Source organism: Eumetopias jubatus, unplaced genomic scaffold (assembly GCF_037043125.1).
Source record: "Eumetopias jubatus isolate StellerSeaLion01/CBP00866 unplaced genomic scaffold, mEumJub1_p1.0 scaffold_10, whole genome shotgun sequence".
Taxonomy (NCBI): domain Eukaryota; kingdom Metazoa; phylum Chordata; class Mammalia; order Carnivora; family Otariidae; genus Eumetopias; species Eumetopias jubatus.
The window spans coordinates 60,839,957-60,860,506 of record NW_028274816.1 but is presented as its reverse complement, the minus strand read 5'-3'; the positions used below and the strand labels follow the sequence as shown (position 1 = coordinate 60,860,506).

At 41.2% G+C, this 20,550-nt stretch overlaps 1 protein-coding gene across 1 annotated transcript; it reads left to right on the top strand.

Annotated features, from left to right (window-relative positions):
- Positions 1-126: 126 nt before the first annotated feature.
- On the top strand, positions 127-20,509 carry LOC148163283 (uncharacterized). Its single transcript, XM_088027819.1, is given in 5 exon segments — positions 127-141; positions 2,919-3,045; positions 3,730-3,825; positions 18,415-20,471; positions 20,474-20,509. Coding segments are annotated over 5 exon segments (2,331 nt in total).
- Positions 20,510-20,550: the final 41 nt, after the last annotated feature.

Genomic DNA, 20,550 nt, shown 5'->3' with positions numbered 1-20,550 from the left:
CAGGGAAGCAGTTTCAGGTGAAGAGGTTCTGTTGTTGGCTTTGAGGGCATTTTCTCCTGATGCTGCTGTGATTTCTCCACAAATACCTTGTGAGAAAGAAATCTAGAGGACGAGGTGAAAGAAGAAATGGCCGGTTCTCAGGTAAGCCTGGTGTCCCAGGAGAGGCCATGCCATGTTTTTCTCCTGAAATTCCTTGCATTTAGAGATTGCCTATGTTGATTCCTGTAGTTCTGATGTTTCAACCCTTATGTTTTCACCTATTTTTAAGATCTTTTCAGAAATGATACTCAAGGTGAGGTCTTCAGAACACTTCTCTATATCCCAGAGCCTTCTCTCCTGTGTCTCCAGCCTGGCTTACAATAGGGCATCAACAGTTGTTACTTTGAATTAAAGTCCTCCAAGTATTGAAAATATTTTCTTGGTGACAGATCCACAGGGGAAGGAGTCTGAAGATTCCTCTTGCTGATGAGGTTTGTTCCTGGGATGTCAGTGAAGGAAAACATCTCTAATTTAGGTCCCGTGTGGTTACTTTATCAGCTCTGTGTAGACCAGGGGTAAGAAAGAAACCCGATGGATTTGAGGTCCAGAATAACTCCAAAAGTTCTCTGAAAGAAAAGTGGGGCGTGGGCGTGCTTGAGACTTACTCTTTAGAATGTGAAACAGATAGTCTACTTAAAGTAACACTGGAGGGGGAGCTGGGGGGCTCGGTTGAGGAAGCCTCAAGACTTGATTTCAGCTCAGGTCATGGTCTCTGTCCTAGAATGGAGCGCTTCCTTTGGCTCCACGCTCAGAGGGGAGTCAGCTTGAGATTCTCTCCCTCTCCCTCTTCCCCTCCCCTGCACTAAAATATAAATAAACCTTTAAATAAAATATACTAGCTATTACAGGACATGGAAACTGGTGTCTAAATGTGGTGTCTCTGCCAGTCAGATGGGGACCCCAAATGTAGGTCCATGATTGGGTGGAAGTCAAGTGGGAATTGAAAAGAACTCACCTGAGGCAGAACCACATTGTTAGCAGTTTCCTGAATACACTGCGAGAGAGCACCAGGCAGGAGAGCCGAGGAACGGCTGTCTGCAAGTGGGTGGGATGGGGCTCTTTCAAAAGCAGGAAGGTGAGAAGTTACAGGGATTTAGGGAATCTTCCCTCTTCTGGTCACTGAACCTGGTTGTCTGTAGCCCATTGGTTCATAGGGGCCTGTGGCTATTTTGAGATGGGTCCCCTGTCCAGGCCTGTCTCTGTTCAGCCAAGGGGTCACTGTGGGCTCTTTCTCCATTACTTTGCTCGAGCCTGCTTGCCTAAAAGCAGCCTCTATAGAAACTATAGGGGATTGAACTGTATATATATATCCACTGTATTTTCATAATTAGATTTATGTTCTGAATTCCTGTTTTCAGATAAGGAAACACCAGTGATGGTGTGTCCTTGATGTGCCTTAGGCACCGAGAGCAGTTTATTTCCATACAACTGATGCTAACTGCTTTTATTGTCTCCGTGCTCTTTGCCAGATTCCTCCCCTGCAGTGTTCGTATTTCCCCTCTTAGTCATTTGTAAGGAACTTGGATGTACTCAGCAGTGTGCAGCGACCATCACAGTTCACCTGGAAACTTCTTTGTTCTGAGCTACTCTTGCTTGTCGTGTTTTTTTTTTTTTTTAAGATTTATTTTTAGAGAGAGCACATGATTGGTGGTGGAGGGGGATGGGGAGAGGTAGGCTCCCCACCGAGTGGGGAGTACAATATGGGGCTCCATCCCAGGACCCTCGAAACAGGACCTGAGCTGAAGGCAGATGCTTAACCAAGTTAGAACCCATGCTCCTAGTTTCTGAGGAAGAGAACAAAGTCAAAAGAAGTGTGGATAAAATTAAATTTCCTTCAACTTGCAGCCCATTGATAAGTACTTGAGACAGACAGAGTATGACATTCTTCATGGAATTCACAACTGTCTTAATGTTTTATTAGAGGGGAAAAGCAACCTTAGCTTGACAATAACCAGAGCTCTGGGATTCTGTAAGTCCTCTTTAACATAAGAAAATCCCCTTGGAATCTTCTTTTTCTACCCCCCCCAAATATATGTTGGCCATCATCCTCTATGCATAGCACCCACTGATACATATCTGAAGGGTCTTAACAACTAAGGTTTTTTACTCGACCATAGTTAGGTGACCTTATCACACCAGTGAGGCCCTCAACGTCCTGGAAACCTTGCTTTCAGATTTCTTAGAGATTGCTGCTATTGCTTACCCACTCACCATTTGTAAGTATAGGATGAATTACTGCTCACAACCCCAGTGCAGCTCTTTTGACCCATGGGTCCTGTGCCTGTGCTTCAGTAAGAAGACCACATTTTTTTGCGCCAAAGACATCTCAGTAATTCTTTCTTCATCATTCAATCCTGAACCCCAACATTTCACATCGAGAACATCTCAAGAATTCTTTCTTGGGGCGCCTGGGTGGCTCAGTCTTGTTAATTAAGCATCTGCCTTCGGCTCAGGTCACAGTCCTAGGGTCCTGGGATCGAGCCCCGCATCGGGCTCCCTGCTTGGCGGGAAGCCTGCTTCTCCCTCTCCCACTCCCCCTGCTTGTGTTCCCTCTCTCGCTGTCAAATAAATGGATAAAATCTTAAAAAAAAAAAAAAATTCTTTCTTGACCATTGACTCCTACTCCACATCCCATCAATTTCCATTGGACAATGAGGGTTCTCACCTTGGTGTAGTTGATATATTTGACTTCTGGGAGTGGAGGTTCTCAGTCAGTCAGCTCTCTGTCCCATGGGTCTTTCTTTTATTCCACACTCATGTCACAGAGCAGGGAAAGTCAGGTCTTGGGTCTAACTGATGACATTAACTCCCCTCTTTCATCTTAGGGACCATTGTGAACTCTGCCTATGGCTACTTGGTGACTGTGGTATTTATTGCAGGCACTGCTGACATTCAGGGATGTGGCCATAGAGTTCTCTCAGGAGGAGTGGGGATGCCTGACCCACACTCAGCGGGAACTGTACAGGGATGTGATGTTAGAGAACTACGGACACCTCCTCTTCCTGGGTGAGACTAACTCCTTCCAGACTTCCCAAACCACACTCAGGGTTTTCTTCCTTCCCTTGAAGACCGTCTCTTGGAAGATTCCTCCGTGAATGACATGAATTCAGATCTAGGCAGCAAGGGAAATAGGGGTTTGTAGATGTAGAGAAAAATGTTCATGATGTTTCCTTTTCAGCTTTAGCTTCCCCTTCCTTAAGGGAACATCATCACTTCTGTAGATTACGGGCAATTCTAAACACTGAGTGGCATAAAATGGTACTGCCATTTTTTTTTGTTTTTTAAGATTTTAATTATTTGAGGGAGAGCATGAGTGGGGTGAGGGGCAGAGGAGAAGCAGACTCCCCACTTAACAGGGAGCTGGATGCAGGGCTGAATCCTGGGGCTCCGGGATCATGACCTGAGCTGAAGGCAGACCCTTAACTGACTGAGCCACTCAGGTGCCCCGGTACTGCCCACATCTTAAGCTAAGCTTAAATTTCCACTCCTTACTATTGTGTCTACTACTTGGAAGTGGAGGTCAGAATGTGAATATTGGAAATCCGTTCTTCATGTTCTAAAGGGGCTATTTGGCAACAACACTTGGGAAATTATTTTCTAGAATTCTACAATGTCTTCGCTACTGAGCACAGTCATGATTGAAAGTTAAATCCCCAGCAGTATTCATTTTTCTTTTTATCTAATAAACAGGTCTCATTGCGTCAAAGCCAGACCTGATCATCTTTTTGGAGCAGGAGGAGCAGCTCTGGGTTGTGAAGAGAAAGGAGACAGTAGCCTTCCATCCAGGTAGGTGGGAATGAATGAGGCAGATGACAGGGGTGAGGTTTAAATGTAAAGGTGGAAGGTAGACCTTAAACTGTGGTTCGAGTAGCTCTCGTTGGATGGAAATGAATTTGAGAAGCCTGGCACGCATGTTCTGGGCATTTATCATGTCTGCGTTTTTGTAATTTCCCAGTTTAAGAAAGTGGAACTACTTTAGAGCGCATGATACCTTCCTCTCTGTCTTCAGCTCTGTAGTCTCTTCATTGTTAAGTGCTCACCTTTCGTCTGAGCAGCCAGCACACTGCATCCAGAGGGTGCTCTCGTTCCCTCTGTTTTCCACGTCAGGCAGGTGAAAAAAGCCAGATCATTCAATATTCAGGTCACTCGTCTGTTTCTCTCTTGAGGAGAGGTAAGAGTTTACTCACAGTGTTGCCATGGAGTGTCAGAGGGTGAACAGCTGTTGTGAGAAAGTGTCACAAATGCTCGCTGTCTCTTCGATGTGCCTCTTGTTCATTTGTATTGTCTAGAGATGCTGTGTTCTCCTAACTGGCTTCTGGAACATTCTAAAAGGTAATTTGGTCCATTTTTGTCTCCATGGAGGAGCAAAGTCCTGGTGGTTCCTATTTCTCCGTTCTGTTGCTGTCCTAGAATGGGTATTAATTTGGTATGCCTGTGCATGTAGTAAGTGGGATATCTTATTTTTCATCTGTTCATTGTGTCTTTCTTTAACACCCCAAGCTTGTTGGCAAAGACCAGCAAAGAAGATTGGCTGCATAGAGTGATATGGGAAGATTGGCAGCAGTGGACCTGAGTATTTATACTTAATGAAAGCCTGGGAAGGTGTGGGGCTAGTGAAGGGCAAGAAGGATGCTATGATGTGTATAACCAGACTGGGACAATTAACCGTAATTAAATCCTTACTGCTAGACGAGATCAAGGATATAAAACATTTGGGGGGAAACCCCACCTTAAGTCAATTACATTTGCAGAACAATGTCATTCATCCCAACGGCCCAAACCCATTAAAAAAAAAAGTATATATTCTGAGAGGACCTTTTGAAGTTTTGGAAAATCACCTCGTCCATGCTGAAAGTAATTCTTCAAAGCATTTCAAATGTAAGATTGTATTAATCATTCCCGGAAACATTTCTGAAAGTTAGATATTTAAACATGAAGATACAAATTCTAAATGTGATTGATTGGAGAAGTCCTTTTTCAGAAGGTTCATTGTTCTCCCATCAACACACAATCCCTCCTTGTTCCAGTCTCTAATTTTGATAAACACAGGACGGCCTTTATTGAAACATTACTGTTCAATAGTTATCACATAATACTTAACTTGGAGCAAGTTTTCATGTGTTGTGAACTTAGGAAGATCTTTACCGAGGACTCTATCTTTCATAATTACAGAGGTATTTATAATGGAGACAGAACTTACCAGTGCAATGGATCTAGGAAAAAAGTTAACCAAGGGTCAAATCCCAGTAATCCTCAGAGAACTTAGTCTTCAGAGAACCAGTATCAAAGTCATAAATGTGGGAAAGACTTACAAAAGCTCAAATCTCATTGTACATCATTTTATCTTCACTGGAGAAAGGACTTAGAAATGTAGTCATTGTGGCATAGCTTTTCCACTTACATTCAAAACCTCAACAGCAGAGATTCTATGATAGGAAGAAACCTTACAAGTGTATAAAATGTGGCAAAGCCTTTAACTACCACTTGAAAGTTACCAAGCTAAGGTAAGACACAGTGGGGAGAAGGCTGACAAATGTAAAGTAAAATGTGACAAAGCGTTTAGCAGAACTACCAACTTTGTGAACAGCAGAATGTGCATAGTAGAGAGAAGCCCTTAAATGTAAAGAATTAGGCAGGGTATTTAATTCATAATCAAAACTATTCAACCTGAGATGATAACATCCTGTGGAGATACCTTACAATTGTCCAGAATGGTGGCGAAGTCCTGGAACTGCACCCTTCGTGAATATCAGACAAAGCATACTGTATAGAAACCCTAGAAATGTAAAATTGATGCAAGACTTTTGGTTTTAATACACACTTCAGAAAAAAAAGTTATGTCTTTAATGATTTTATCTTTTATAATTGGCAAACTGTATAATGGAAAGGCAAATCTAACACCAAAAAATTCGCAGCAGAAAGCAGTAAGCCAATACCAGTTTTCAGACATGATTCAAAATCAGAGTATTTTTTTTTTAAGATTTTATTTATTTATTTGACAGAAAGACACAGCAAGAGAGGGACCACAAGCAGGGGGAGTGGGAGAGGGAGAAGCAGGCTTCCCGCTGAGCAGGGAGCCGGATGCGGGGCTCAATCCCAGGACCCTGGGATCATGACCTGAGCCGAAGGCAGACGCTTAACGACTGAGCCACCCAGGCATCCCGAAACAGTATTTATTATAGAGAAAAATCCAAAGTTAAAACACTCAGATCAGTTACGTTTCAGCCTTGGACAATGCAAGTGTTAGGGGTGTAATCACTCTGTAGTTGAAAATCTGTGTGTATCTTTTCAGTCTCCCAAACTGAAAGCCATACCTGGTTTTGCATGGAAATAGCCTGTTGTTGACCAGAAGCCTTAACCTAGAACATTAACAGTCCATCATCCCCTTCTTTGTATGTATATGGTATTTTTATAATCAACCTTGAGAATAGAAAATATTAAGGAACTCGTAATGAAGAGAAACACATTTATAGTACCACACTGTATTTATATAAGAAAAAAAATCTGTATAAGGGGACCCACACTGCTCAAACCCATGTTCTTCAAGGGTCAGCTGCATTTGTTAATATGCCTGAAAGGGTGGAGGGGGAGATGGATGTCTGAAGAGGGATAATTATTTTCAGTGTCTTTTTTTTTTTCTTTCTTTTGACCTTACTTGAGATTTTTTGCATGGCAAATAATTTTACTCTGAAATCATCTGATGCTATACCTTTATTGTTTGTGTGCATGTAACATGATTTGATTGCTGCTGTCTCACAGACCCGATCGGCTCTCTTGTGATGGGGAATTCATTCATACCTCCCTTAACATGGAAAATTAAGGACATTATAATAAATAGTTTATGAAGAAAGTCTACGTGGACATGCTGTTTATGGTTGATGTGTACGTGTGGTGTAAGTCACTATGAAGTATTGTTCAGGGCACCATTTATTTTATTTTTAAGATTTTATTTATTTATTTGATAGACACAGTGGGAGAGGGAACACAAGCAGGGAGAGTGGGAGGAGAAGCAGGCTTCCGGCGGAGCAGGGAGCCTGATGCAGGGCTTGATCCCAGGACCCTGGGATCATGACCTGAGACGAAGGCAGATGCCCAACAGCTGAGCCCCTCAGGCACCCCACATTCTGAATTTTAAATAGTTTGCCAGTTGGGTTTTAAGGAGAATACGGTGGTGGTTTATTAAAAGTTGGTTGGGGGGGTGCCTGGGTGGCTCAGTCTGTTAAGCATCTGCCTTTGGCTCAGGTCATGATCCCAAGGTCCTGCGATCGAGCCCCACGTTGGGCTCTCTGCTCAGCGGGGAGTTTGCTTCTCCCTCTGCCTTTGCTCTGCCTACTTGTGCTCTCTCTGTCAAATAAGTAAATCTCAAAAAAAAAAAAAAAGGCTGGATGCATCTTCATAATAGGAATTGTTACAAGTCAAGAATATTAGTTATGCAGTTAAAACAATAAAATTTTCACAGACAACTGAGAAAAGTATAGCTGACCCTTCAAAAGGGTGTAAAATCATTGTAAATCCACATTTACTCAAAGCAGACCCTCAGTTTGAAAAGCATGGAAACTACAACTCACAGATCATTGTATCAGAAGAACAAGAATGGTCCTTCCTTGAGTGACTGTCATGGGTATTTTGACCAATGATCATACAGTGATTTTGCAGTGGTTTGTTTAGAGTGTTTCAACTTTATATATTTGAATTAATAACACTAAATGGATTTTAATGTGTTAACACTGATGTGTAATAAACAGTGATCCTGTACCAGCCTTAGCCAGCCCCAATTTCATCAAGATTGCAGGTAAACAGACAGTAACACAAAGTATACTTGACCCTTGAGCAACATGTTTGAACTGTGTGGGTTCCCTTATAGTCAGATTTATTTATAGTACAGTGCTGTAAATGTATTTCTCTTCCTCTTGACTTCCTTAACATTTCCTTTTCTGGAGCTTCCTTTACTGTAGGAATACCATATATAACATAGGTAACATAAAATATATGTTAAGTGACTGCTTTAGGTAAGGTTTCTTTTCAATAGTCTATTAAAATTAACCATTGGAGAGTGGAAGTTCCACATGGGTTTTCAACTGCATGGGTGGTGGGTACACCGAACCCCTGCATTATTCAAGAGTCACTTGTACTTGTTAAAGCAGTGGGATGAAGGGCGCCTGGGTGGCTCAGTCGTTAAGCATCTGCCTTCGGCTCAGGTCATGATCCCAGGGTCGTGGGATCGAGCCCCGCATCGGGCTCCCTGCTCCACGGGAAGCCTGCTTCTCCCTCTCCCACTCCCCCTGCTTGTGTTCCCTCTCTCGCTGTCTCTCTCTCTGTCAAATAAATAAATAAAATCTTAAAAAAAAAAAAAAGCAGTGGGATGATATCACTAATAATTTTTCTTCCCAGTGGCCCTAAACCTCGAATTATTTGTGATTAATTTTCCCCCAAGATTCTGTATTATATCTTTTCTTTTTGAAACTGCTGGGACATTAGGGTGCCTTTAATAATGATGATAGAGTAGTAGTATGGATGCTGTAGGTAACAAATGGGTGATACTGCTGACTCGGAATCCAGTTTCTATAACCAGACTGCCTGCAGGGGATTTGAAATAACTAGCTCCACCCAGTAGCAAATACACTAGATAACAGTCCCTATAGTCACAAGCAAAGGTAATTTCCTGATCTGACTTACCCAGTAGCCTCCGTGAAAGTGTCCAGTCCCAGTATATTTATCATGAGCATCCCTTAAAGAAGACCCCACACAGTTTACCATACTCCACTCATTTTGGTTTGAATTGTGCATTCTAGACTTGGCCCAGAAAGTGAAACCACTCCTACCAGGAACCCTAAAAAGACATCTGCCCCAGTTCCTGCCACGCTCTCTGCCTGCACTCAGTCTTGACCTCTTCGTGTTGTCCCTCAAGGCGTATTACGTACATCCTCCAGGATCTATGAGTAGTAAACTTAATTTCAATTTCTTTGTTTCCTTTTGTTGAATCATGGCTCACCATCTAATACCCAGGTGTTCTGCCTAACTACTGCTAATTGACCAAAGTCACTACAAATATAACTAGAAGCCATATCTACAGAATTCCTAATCACTATAAAATTTACCCGAGATTTTTCTTTCCTCCTGTTTTTTTTGTTTGTTTGTTTTGGTTTTTGCGTTTCTTTCTTTTCTTTTCTTTTTTTAGCGTACAGAACACAGTTTTATGGTTTAGATATGCACAGGAAGGAATATGTTACATTAAGCTAAAGATAGATTTTGGAGTAACAAATAACTAGGAAGGAGTATGAGTGTGCATATGTATTTATGTGTGTGTGTGTACCTATATCTTAAGAAGGAAAGGGAATATGGGATCAAGAGAGAATTTGCAAATTTCAGATTGATGATTTCCTAGCAAAGGGAAATGTTACAGATTATTTAGTGGGAATAGTTTTCTCTACAGTGTATAGAATTTATTTCTCCTACATATACCCTGTATCTTGGTGTGAGGATCTCCCCATGCAAATTCTGTCCTGTCTACCTGCCTATTACTCATGTAGGATCTGGTGTTTCCGTTGTTCCAATGTTCAGGACCTATTGCTTACATCCCTTGTTCAGTGATTTTAAGAACAGTTTGCATGAAATGACATGTTCAAAAATTGATGTGACTATGGGAGTAATTCTACAGTGGGCATATTAAATTCCATGTAGTTCAATTGATAGTATTCACTCCTTCTCGATTGGAGGACACTCAGTAAGATTCCTTTAGTTATGTTATTTTCCCATCTTGGAAGGGACGTCCAACTTGCTCACTTGACTCTAAGTTTGATTAGGTGAAAACGTGGAGACTTCATGAGTCATAGGTGGTTTTACGTTTATTTGAAGGGACTAAGCATGGGACAGGGCTGGGTGCTGAGTAGACGTTCTAGCTTAGGAAGAAAACAGTCTTCTATTCAGAATGACGAAGCAGCCCAACGTAAGAGGTGAACACATCTAGACTGAAGCATGGGCATGAATTTTTCATGTGGGGAGGGGACCCCTGTCCAAGACTGCGCTACTGACTGAATCTAGGAAGATAAGTTTTGTTTTATTTTATTTTATTTTTTTCCAAATCCTCTCCAGTTCTTCTCTCTCCTCATCTCCATTCCAATGATGTAGGCATCACAGCTGACCTTTCCTGTGTTATGGAGACCCCGTTGTCACTGCTTTCTCCCACCACCTAAGGCACCCAGGCCATTGTACTTAGGAGTAACTTTGAATTTTCTAATCAAAGGTAAATGGTTGGTCCAGGAACATTGGAGGCCCTATCTGAGATTTAAATACTACGTTGTCCCCACTTGAAGAACAGGAAAACACCATCAGTTTGCCACAGGCTTAATTTTGGCACTTGGCACTGAGAGTTATGAGGACAGTAAAACATGATGACACAGTTCGAGAGGAAGATAAATCCTACTAAAAGCAAATATGGAGAACTCTTGAAATGTGGGGAATGTTCTGGTATGGAGCTCCCTTTGGTTACTGCAGAGTCTTAAGAAGCTACTTGTGATGAGCAAACGTGACAGAGATGGGGGACTTGGGGAGATGAGGTGGTTTTCTGGAATTCAGGGAGGTCTGATCCTTTTCTCAAGATTTAATGAATTCCTTGGTGGTCCTGAGGACCAGTGCTGTTGGATGACAGAACTACACTTTTCCAGGCCTAGACGCGTGGAGTGGTTGGAGAAGGGAGTATTGGATGATTTAAACATTGAATGAACGCATAGCATGCATAACTTTTAAGATGTCACATGACAGAGTAGCTCTTGAAGATGAAGAAAGCTGTTGGACACTACTGGTGAGAACCAGCCAGGTGTGTGTGGTGGTTCCACAAAGCACTGGTGTCCCAGGTATATAACCCCAATGTAGGTCTGATCCAGTATAGATGGGTGACTTTCCAAGGATGCTGACCTGAGGTTGTCAGGGAGGGACCCCCCCCTCACTTCCACTCAGCCCCTTGATGAGTCTAGTTCTGTGCTTTGAGCTGTGTGCAAGGCACTGATTAGTTGCAAAGCATGTGCGGTGACCATCTATGCTTCAAACAGCCTATCCAAGTTTTGGGCAACTGTCCCTATGTTGTTTCACAGCCCATGCAGTCCCTATACTCCTGACCTGAGAGGAAAGAGGAATTTCATCAGTTGTAGGAACCGGTAAAATTAAGTTGGGTAGCATATTACACTCATTTAACATTGGCTCAATTGAAGGATAATAATTCACTTTTCAGTACCCTTTATTTTGTGGTCAGCTATATACTGGAAAGGCTGATGTGTACATATAGAAAAAAAGATGTATATTTTCAGTTATGTACATAGTGAGTTGGTAGACACTCAGGTCTTATAAAATAGGTTAGACACTGTAGGGTATACTCTGATTTCTTCATTTCTTCTCTCTGGTACTGTCCACCCCCAGGCATTGTGATTATGCTTGCTCACTCGGGCCCCAAGATACCTGCCCCACCACCAGGCATCAATCTCTGTTCCTTGCAGCAGAGGAGACAGTCTAAATCTGATAGGACTTAGGGAATTTGATTTGGGTCATTTCTGTTTTCATTCAGAGAAGGCCATCCTCCCCAAGGCACTACTCCCTCCATGCCATTGACCACAACTCTGTCATAGGAGCCAATCTAAGTAGAAATATGGAACTGTAGCACACAGGTGGACATAGAAGATGTTGTGAACATCTTTTGTTCTTTGAACTCTTTCATAGCACCTGGCACAAAGGCAAACAGACTTTGCTCTGAAACTGGCTGTTTCAAAAAGGCCCTAAAATTCAGAGTATCCTTAACCTAAACACAAAGGGATTTTATGCTACATGAAAATGGAGTTTTTTAAGATTTTATTTATTTATTTGACAGAGAGATAGCAAGAGCAGGAACACAAGCAGGGGGAGTGGGAGAGGGAGAAGCAGGTTTCCCGCTAAGCAGGGAGCCCGATGGCGGGACTCGATCCCGGGACTCCAGGATCATGACCTGAGCCGAAGGCAGTCACCCAGCCAACTGAGCCACCCAGGTGCCCTATTTTTCTTTATTTATTTTTTAAGATTTTATTTATTTATTTGACAGAGAGAGACAGAGCGAGAGAGGGAACACAAGCAGGGGCAGTGGGAGAGAGAGAAGCAGGCTTCCCGCAGAGCAGGCAGCCCGATGTGGGACTCGATCCCGGGGCTCCAGGATCATGACCTGAGCTAAAGGCAGACACCTAAGACTGAGCCACCCAGGTGCCCCTGAATCCTCTATTTGAATGTGAATATTGAACCTTGGAAAACAACCGAAATCCTGTATGTATTTGAAAATCGGAAGGATCTGGTCCTGTTTAATTGGAATCCTGCAGAATTTCTCACTCTTGTAGCTGTACCTCTTCCTTTACTGAAATGGCATGAAGGCAAGTTTGAGAGGTTTTATTCTCAGTCATCTCAGTGTACCCAATATTTGTCATTCCTTCTAGAGGTATGCCAGGGACCACAGCAGCTTCTAGTTTAAAACATGTGCAATCATTTCAGACGTAAACTTATTCTCTATGATCACAGAGGGCCAGACACAAGTCCCCTGACAATTGTGGTACCCTGAGTGGTTTCCTAATGTATGCTGGCAATTTCGTGGTTAGGTAGAGCCAGAGGGATATTCACACTTCGGCAGGATGAAGGCCATTCTCTTTTGCTGGCCAGTACTATCGGCTAGGCCTGAGACTGCCCAGAATCACTATTCAAGCTCCCTGCTCATGCAAGAGAGGTTATGATCAACACATGGGCAATACTGCTGGCTTGGCTCTGTCCCCATAGGCCTATAAGATAGGCTTGATGGTTGCCCAGGGCCTTTGTTCAGGCTTCCGGGTGCAGTGGGAGTGGAGGCTATGCTCAGCAGTGGTAGGTGACTTCGAGCTTGCATACCTACCCAGACAGAACCATAGAATGCTCTCCATGCTCTAGTTCAAACTATTGGCTGGAGACCCAAGTCAGGCACAGTTGCTGACAAATCTCCTTAACCATGTAGGTTCATCTCCACTCTGCAAGTGGGCAGATTCCTGGGGATCTCTCGTTGGGTGTGAAGTACAAGGTGGAACACCATCTGGTCCAATAGTTCTAAGATCTGAGCACTGCTTGCTGTAAGCCTACCCACCTTCTCCATGTCTGTAGGATCCCCAGTGGTCCAGCACCACAGATTTCCAATGGGATCCCCATAGGTGACATCTCACTGGGCCACACAGTATGTGGCTTGCCATTTAGGGAATACTGGATACCTACCATGTCTTCCCTTTTTATTGGTGGAGCAATTGTAGTTCCTGCTGGACCCTTATAGTGCGGCCCTGTGCCATCCCATGGTAGATGCATTATGATCAACGTGGTATTTGCTCCTTTTACTCTTTTAATGTTGTCCTTCTTGTTCTCAATTGTCCAGGGATGCTTCAGCCTCACCCCTGAGCACTGAGTTACCCAATGATGACTTACCTGAATAGTTGCTAGTTGAACTTATTTTCAAAAGTACTGATGTGGGAACTACTTTCTCACTATCTTGATGAGGTCATCCCTCTGTGATGAATGGTTTTGTACCTCACGGCCTAAAAAATAAATGTTTCCCTATGTACATGTATTTGTGTGTGTGTGTGTATGAATGAATATGGACACATGTTTGCTTTCCATGAAATAGAGTATTTAAATAATGTAACCTTTGATATCGAAAAATGACACTTAATAACAGTGGAAAAATTCCTTTCATGTTAAAGATTACTTTGTATGTTATTTATATTGCCATGCTGGTTATTTGATTGGTTTTCACTACAGGGGTTTTTTGTTTTTTGATTTTTATCCTCCTGTTTTAGCTACAGCTCTAGGATAATTCCAATGACATAGACTCAAGCAAAGTTGACTGTTACCAGGAACGTTTGGTTTATTTATGTTTACTATTCCAATGGCGATGTTGGGATTTGTTCACATCTCTGTAAGCCAACGAGATCACAAAACAGAGTATTGTCCTCTGAAATTCCCCTTGAGCTCCTTACTAACTTTCTCCAAAACTCAGTATTCTTTTGTCATGTAAGGTAAGAGATTGCTGTACTCATTTCTGTACTTTATATAAATGTAATCAGGAAATGGTACTCTTCTATGCTCAGAGTCTCACAGATGTGACACAGACCCACTGCATGTGCAGCATCTCCCCGGGTCAGTTGGGGGTGCGCAGTTGGCAAGTGAAATTAGTGTGATGAAGAAGGTTATGATGTTTGCTGTGTCATGAGCCATAAGATCCTTGGACTTTGACCTGGGATCCTCCTGTCTTCTGCCAGGATTGGAAAATTGTTACAGGCCAAACTGGTCATATTATAGAATGTGTGTAATCTTGGAATTTTTATCGTTTTTGAGATTATCCATGGACTTTATTCAAAACAAAACAGATATTGGGTCTGTTTCTGCTCTTGTTTGTTCATTTGCTTTGTCGTTTTGACTATACATAGAAGTGATTATGTGTGATATTTATCTTTTTTTCTCTGACTTATTTCACATATAAGTCTGGGTCTGTCTACAGTGTCAGAAATGGCAAGAAACAATGAAAAAAGAAACTGATCCTTAAATACAATGAATAACCAGCGTTGAATGGAGAAGGATGTTGGGCAAAATGTGGAAATTGGAATGAGAAGTACAGGCTTCTAGTTACAGAATTAATAAGTCATCGGGATAAAAAATACAACATACGAAATAAATTCAATGGTATTATGGTAACAGATAGTAACTCACTTGTAGTGAGCATAGTAGAACCCATGCAGTTGTCAAACCCCCATGTTGTACACCTGAACTAATATAATATTGTATGTCAAGTATACTTTAATAGAAAAGAAAGCAAAATAGATTCCGATGTGCATATCCCTATATAGGTCAGACTACTTTTTTAGGAAGTTGCACGTAAAGAAAGCTAACCTGCTGTCCAAATGAAGCTAATCCTGTGTATTCATACTAATTAAAGACTTAGGAAAGCAAATTGATCTGTACCACATTGGAGATAAAGGTTCATTGTTGAAAGGAGAGGACACGGGAAAGAGGAGAGTTTGCCCAGCACAGTGAGGAAGTGGAAAGGAAGACACAGAAGAGCCTGTGGTCCTCATTTTCCTCTTCCGGCCTGTAGCATAAACACAGAGCCCCACTCATTGAGGACACTGGCTGTCTGCTTTGCTTCCACCAAGCCCCACCCTGCTGCGATCTGATGGGACTGCCCTTCTCCGTGAGGCATCAGGCTCAGCAAGGTGCGCCCCTGCCCACATCACATCTCCTGAGCAGAGAGTTCTGTAGGGCCTCAGTTCTGGTAGTGTTGATGTCAGGTCACCTTTGACAAGCAGGCCAGAGCTCACCTAGTTAAAACCGGCCACATTCGGGCCAGGCACCAAACACTGCCCATAGCAGGCAAGGAGAGTCTCTGCAGACCACTGGCTTGAGGGATATACCAGGATACATCACTGGCTTTTCTAACATACAGATGAAGGCAGAGACTTAGACAAAATGCCAAGATGAAAGAATTTATCCCAAATGAAATGAGATATGGCCATGGCCAGAGATATAAAGGAAATAGATATGAGTAACATGCTTGATGGAGAATTTAAGGCAACAATCATAAGGATACTCAGAGGGTTGAGAAGTAAATTCTGAGAACCTTACCAAGAGATAAGAGTTTAACAAATTGGGGCACATAGGTGGCCCACTCGGTTAAGCGTCAGACTCTTAGTTTTGGCTCATGTCTTGATCTCAGGGTCCTGCGATCCAGCCTCAAGTCAGGTTCTGCACTCAGTGTGGTGACCCTTGCGATTCCCTCTCCTCCTGCAGCTCTCATTCCTGTTCTTGCTCTCTTTCTCTTCTCTAAAATAAATTATTAAAAAAATCAGAGATGAACAGTGCAATAAACAAGTTTGGAAACAGGCTTGATGCAAAAACAGCAGGCTGGAGGAAACAGGAATGACTTTGTGACCTAGAAGACTAAATAAAGGAAAAATAATGAATCGATCAAAAGGGAGCTAGAAGAATCCTGTAGCACAAGGTTTGATTTAGGGAACTTGGTGACTCCATCAAATGTAGTAACATTCCTAGGTCTTGGGCTTTTCTGTGCTGGGAGAATTTTGATTACAAATTCAACTTTCATTCTTGTTATTGGTCTAAGATTTCCCATTTCTTTGGTTCAAGGTTCCTTATTCAGTCTTAATAACCTGTGTATTCTTAGGTTATTACCTGGGTTTTTTTTTTTTTTCCTAAATTATCTGATTTTTTTTTAGTATGTAATTGTTTATGTAGTTAAAGCACTGGTAGTTGTGCTTACTATTTTGGTTAAAAAAGGTGTTACTTGCAATGTTCTTTTATTTATTCTGGTAACTATTTTATTTATATCAGATTTTTCTTTGTTACTTCCTTCCTCTACTAAATTTCAGCTAAGTTTCTTCCTTTTCTAGAACCTCGTGCTGGGCAGTTAGGTTGTTTATTCCAACTTTTTTCTTAACCATGTATAGCCTAAAAAAAAAAAAAAATCAAAAATGGAAAGTCTATTAGAAAAAACTAGCAAGGGCGCCTGGGTGGCTCAGATGGTTAAGCGTCTGCCTTCGGCTCAGGTCATGATCCCGGGGTCCTGGGATCAAGTCCCGCAATCGGGCTCCCTGCAGCGGGAAGCCTGCTTCTCCCTCTGCCTCTCTCTCTCTTTCTCTCTGTCTCTCATGAATAAATAAATTTAAAAAATCTTTTAAAAAAATAAAAAAAAGAAAAAACTAGCAAAAATAAGCAATGTTTACAATGACCAAAAAAGAAAAATAGCAAAAACATTAAAATTAGGATTCTCTAGAGTTTTCAATAGATCATGTCATCTGTGAACAGAGATACTTTTTCCGTTTCTTTTTCAATGTGAATTCCTTTTATGCATTTTTTTTGTTGCCTAATTTTTCTGACTAGAATATCCAGTACTTTGTTCAAAGGCAGTGGTGCAGTTACTTCATTACAGTGTTTCTGATCTTTGAGAAGCTTGCAGTCTTTTACTATATAGTATGTTAGGTTTCAGCTTTTCATATGCATATGGCCTTCATTAGGTTGAGGGGGTTTCCTTCTGTCTCTTGTTTAGTGTTTTTATTTATAACATGTTGTCCAATATGCTCATATTTGTGTTCTGTCTCAATATCATGTCATTTTTTTTTTTTTAAGATTTTATTTGTTTGAGGGAGAGAGCACACAAATGGGGAGCAGCAGAGGGAGAGGGAGAAGCAGGCTCCCCGCTGAGCAAGGAGCCTGACATGGGGCTCAATCCCAGGAGCCTGGGATCAGGACCCAAGCTGAAGGCAGACACTTAACCAACTGAGCCACCCAGGCGCCCCTGATCATGTCATTTTTGATCATCATTCTATTAATGTGAAGTCCTCAATTCATAGTTTACTATATGTTGGAACACCCTTAATTCCAGGACAATTTCCCACTTAACGTATGTTATAAAATGGTAAAATGTGCTTTTGATGCAGTTTGCTCTATTTTATTGTGGACTTTGCATGAATATTCCTCACAGGTAGTGGTTTGTAACCTTCTTTACTTGTAGTGTGTTCCCCTGGCTTGGATAACCTGGTAATGCTGGTACCACAGAGAGTGTTTTGCTAATTTCTCTTATCTTTTCTCCTTGGACATGCTTGAGGAGATTCTGTGAAGTCCTTTCTCATTAAGTGTCTGTCTGAATTCTCCAGTGAATTCATCTGGCACAGGACTTTTCTTTGTTGGGAGGTTTTTTTTTTTTTTTTATTACTCTTTCAATCTGCTTAGTAGTTGTGATTTTTTAATATTTCTTCATGATGGTAATACCTTTTTTGATATTTATTGTTTTCTTTTGGTATCACTTTGTTGGCACATTATTATCCATTGTCACCTCTTATAATTACTTTTATTTCTATGGTATTAGTTACTATGTCTGCTTTTACTTCTTCACTTCTCATTTTAGTTGGTCCTTTCTCTTTCATTCTTACTTGATTTATTTCATGGGCTGTCAATTTTGTTGATCTTTTTTGACAACCAACTCTTCCTATTGTTGATATGTTCCTATTTTTACTATATCCTATTTGGTTCATTTCACTTTTATGTTTAAATATCCTTCCTTCTACTAATTTTGCACTCATGTGACACTTCTGATTATTTGAGATGTAGGAAAGTGATTTGTGCTAAAAGATGACAATACCACAGAATTATCTATTAGGATATGTGGCCAGTACGTTGTGTGCAAAGTTACATGTCCATGGATAAATGAAGTCCTGATGATTCCTTCTCAGCCATCTTTCTGACATTCTCTGATTGACTTGAAGCTTGTAATTAGAAGTCATCAGTGTATTTATCTAAAAATAGTAAGTGAAATGATTTTATTTTTTCTCATTTCATATCTTTTAGGCATATCTTCACATACCCAGTGCTTCCTTCCAAAGCCAAGCACAGAAGGTTCTTTCCAACAAGTGTCAATGTGGAAGTACAAAAATAGTGTCCTTGAGAATTTATACTTAATGACAGATTGGGACAATGATTGGGAGAGTGAAGGGCATCAGAGATATCACGAAGGACATATTCAAACTGAGACAACTGCCCTTTTTAAGTCAGCTGTTTCTGAAAAACAGTGTGATTCTGCAAGAAAAAGCTGCTATCAAATACTCAAACATACATGCTTGTGGAAAGAAAATTTGGAAGATCGGGAAAGTTATCTAGCCCATGCTGAAAATAATGATTTGAACCATTTTGAAGATAGGATTGGATTGACCTATCAGTCAAATATTTCTGATAATCAGAGATTTAGAAATGAAGAACAGTGTGCTAAGCGGGATCCATTTGAGAGGTGCCGCAAAGTGGAGTTGACCCTACAGAATTACCAGAGCCTTTTCAATGGAGACAGAATTGGTCAACGCAGTGAATCTGAGAAAACATTTAACCAGGGCTCCAGGGTTAATAGACATGTGACGACTCCATTTCCAAAGAACCATAGTGAATGTCATAAGTGTGGGGAAATCTTTTATCAGAGCTCTGACCTTACTATACATAAGACTATCCATTTGGCAGAGAATCCTTATGAACATAATCAGTGTGGGAAACTTAACCAGTCCACCAATATTGGTGATCATCAGAGAATTCATGAGGGAAACAATGTATTCAGGTGTAATAAACCAGGGAACATGTTTAGTCAATCATCAAAACTAAATGTAAATAATACAATCTCTACTGGAGAGAAAAAGTACATTTTTAAAGAATGTGGTAAAGCCTTTGACTTGCACTCAACACTATCTCAACATCAGCAAATTGGAGAGAAAACATATAAATGTGAAGAAGGTGGTAAAAGCTTTAAGGACTGCTCATCACTAAATAGACACAGGCAAATCCATACTGGGGAGAAACTTTACATATGTAAAGAATGTGGCAAGGCCTTTAAGAGGCTACAGCACCTTAGTCAACATCACAGAATTCATACTGGAGAGAAACCTTACCAATGTAAAGAATGCGGCAAGGCCTTTAACCATCAATCAAACCTTATTAAACATCACAGAATTCATAGTGGAGAGAAACCTTACCAATGTAACGAATGTGGCAAAGCCTTTAGATTTCGCTCAGTCCTTACGGAACATCACAGAATTCATACTGGAGAGAAACCTTACAATTGTAAAGAATGTGGCAAGGCCTTTAACAGTCAGTCAAACCTTATTCAACATCATAAAGTTCATACTGGAGAGAAACCTTACAAATGTAAAGAATGTGGCAAGGCCTTTAACCACCACTCAACACTTACTGAACATCACAGAATTCATACTGGAGTGAAGCCTTACAAATGTAAAGAATGTGGCAAAGCCTTTAAATTTCACTCAAACCTTACTAAACATCACAGAATTCATAGTGCAGACAAACCTTACCAATGTAAAGAATGTGGCAAAGTCTTTAAATTACGCTCAACCCTTACTGGACATCACAGAATTCATAGTGCAGAGAAACCTTACAAATGTAAAGAGTGTGGCAATGCCTTTAAGAGGCAATCAGCCCTTAATCGACATCACAGAATTCATACTGGAGAGAAACCGTACAAATGTGAAGAATGTGGTAAAACCTTTAAGGACTGCTCATCGCTAAATGAACATAGGCAAATGCATACTGGAGAGAAACTCTACAAATGTAAACAGTGTGGCAAAGCCTTTAATGGGCACTCAAACCTTACTCGGCATCACAGAGTCCATACTGGTGAGAGACTCTACAGATGTAAAGAATGTGGCAAAGCCTTTACATTGCACTCAGTACTTACTCAACATCACAGAATTCATACTGGAGAGAGACCTTACAAATGTAAAGACTGTGGCAAGGCCTTTAACCATCACTCAACCCTTACTCGACATCACAGAATTCATACTGGAGAGAGACCTTACCAATGTAAAGAATGTGGCAAGGCCTTTAACAGACAATCAACCCTTAGTCAACATTACAAAATTCATACCGGACAGAAACCGTAAAAATGTGAGGAATGTGGTAAAGCCTTTAAATTACACTCAACCCTTGCTT